This window comes from Verticillium alfalfae, genomic scaffold (genome assembly GCF_000150825.1).
Source record: "Verticillium alfalfae VaMs.102 supercont1.8 genomic scaffold, whole genome shotgun sequence".
Classification (NCBI taxonomy): domain Eukaryota; kingdom Fungi; phylum Ascomycota; class Sordariomycetes; order Glomerellales; family Plectosphaerellaceae; genus Verticillium; species Verticillium alfalfae.
The window spans coordinates 361821-363009 of record NW_003315031.1 but is presented as its reverse complement, the minus strand read 5'-3'; the positions used below and the strand labels follow the sequence as shown (position 1 = coordinate 363009).

The 1189-nt window shown below is 57.4% G+C and overlaps 1 protein-coding gene across 1 annotated transcript in view; it reads left to right on the top strand.

Annotated features, from left to right (window-relative positions):
* Positions 1-885: 885 nt before the first annotated feature.
* VDBG_06538 (predicted protein) overlaps positions 886-1189 on the top strand; it is a gene marked incomplete at both ends in the record, with an annotated part of 749 nt that continues 445 nt past the window's right edge. The window contains one exon of the mRNA XM_003002930.1: positions 886-1189. Coding sequence (XP_003002976.1) covers positions 886-1189 — 304 coding nt within the window.

Sequence of the window (1189 nt, the reverse complement as noted above, 5' to 3'; positions counted from 1 at the left end):
ACGGCAATCTCCCCCCTTGCACTTGCACTTGACTTGCCTGGCGACCTCCTCCCATTAAAACCATCGTGATACCTCGAGCCCTCCCAGACTACGCAGCCTTTCCCCCTCTCTCTTCTCGTCCATCTGCCTGGCCGTCCAGCTCGCATTTATACACCCGACACTCCTTCCAAGCCGGCCATCTTCCTCGCACATTTGTGTTTGTGGAAACTGTTGAGGACGTCAAGGTCTTATCCTGCCTCCCTCACTACCAAGGCACAGCCCGCTCTGCCCCCCCCCGTATAGACGCTCGGACTTGGCATTCGCAACTCTCGCGATCAACCAATCGACCTCGCATTCGCGTTCCCACGTTTCTCCTCGCAATTTTTCCTCTCCTGACCACTGCATCCGACAAACCGATCCTTCGACGGTAGCATTTCTTTCTTCCTTTTCAGGACTGGAAGTCTCATCGATTTGTCCCGGATTCCTCAGTCTCTTCATTGCGTCTGGTCCACCAGCCTCTCCCTACCTGTCTTTCTCGCTCTGCATCGAGACACGAGGTAAGACACCTCCCCTTTCACCTGCCTCTGCCGTGACCGGCACTAGTGAACACAAAGCTGACCAGTGCCGTCCCTCTAGCCCTCCCAAAGTCGCTGTCCCTGACACAGTCGTCCCCAAAAGGAGTGCCCAGACGATCCCGTTGCACCTCCCACGCCCACTACACGGAAGCGGACTCGCCGACCTCCTCGCTCGCGTCACCCAGCATTCCACTCTCCGCCCCCTTTGGAGACCCTTAAACCCACGACTCAGCCGACCGTCATCTCAACACTTCGTGTCTGCCCCAAAACCACACTCGTCAACAACATCATCATCACCACCAACACCGCGTCCTTCAGCCGTACCAGTACAATGGCCTATCCCACTGACGACAAGGCGGCCCTGAGCCACAGCTACGAGCCTGTTCAGGACCTCGCCCTGCCCCCAAAGGCTGCCACCGTCAAGACGACTGAGGCGACGCATGGCTCCTCGCCTGCCTCGTCTACGAAGGAGAAGATCATCGAGGTCCGCCGCGACAGCATCCCTTCAACGCCACACTCCCTTCGCAATGACAACCCCTTTGACACGGATGTCGAGGCCATGATCACCACGACCAACACGAACAATAACAACAACATGTCGCGCAAGTGCACCACCACCATCTCCAAGGCCGATT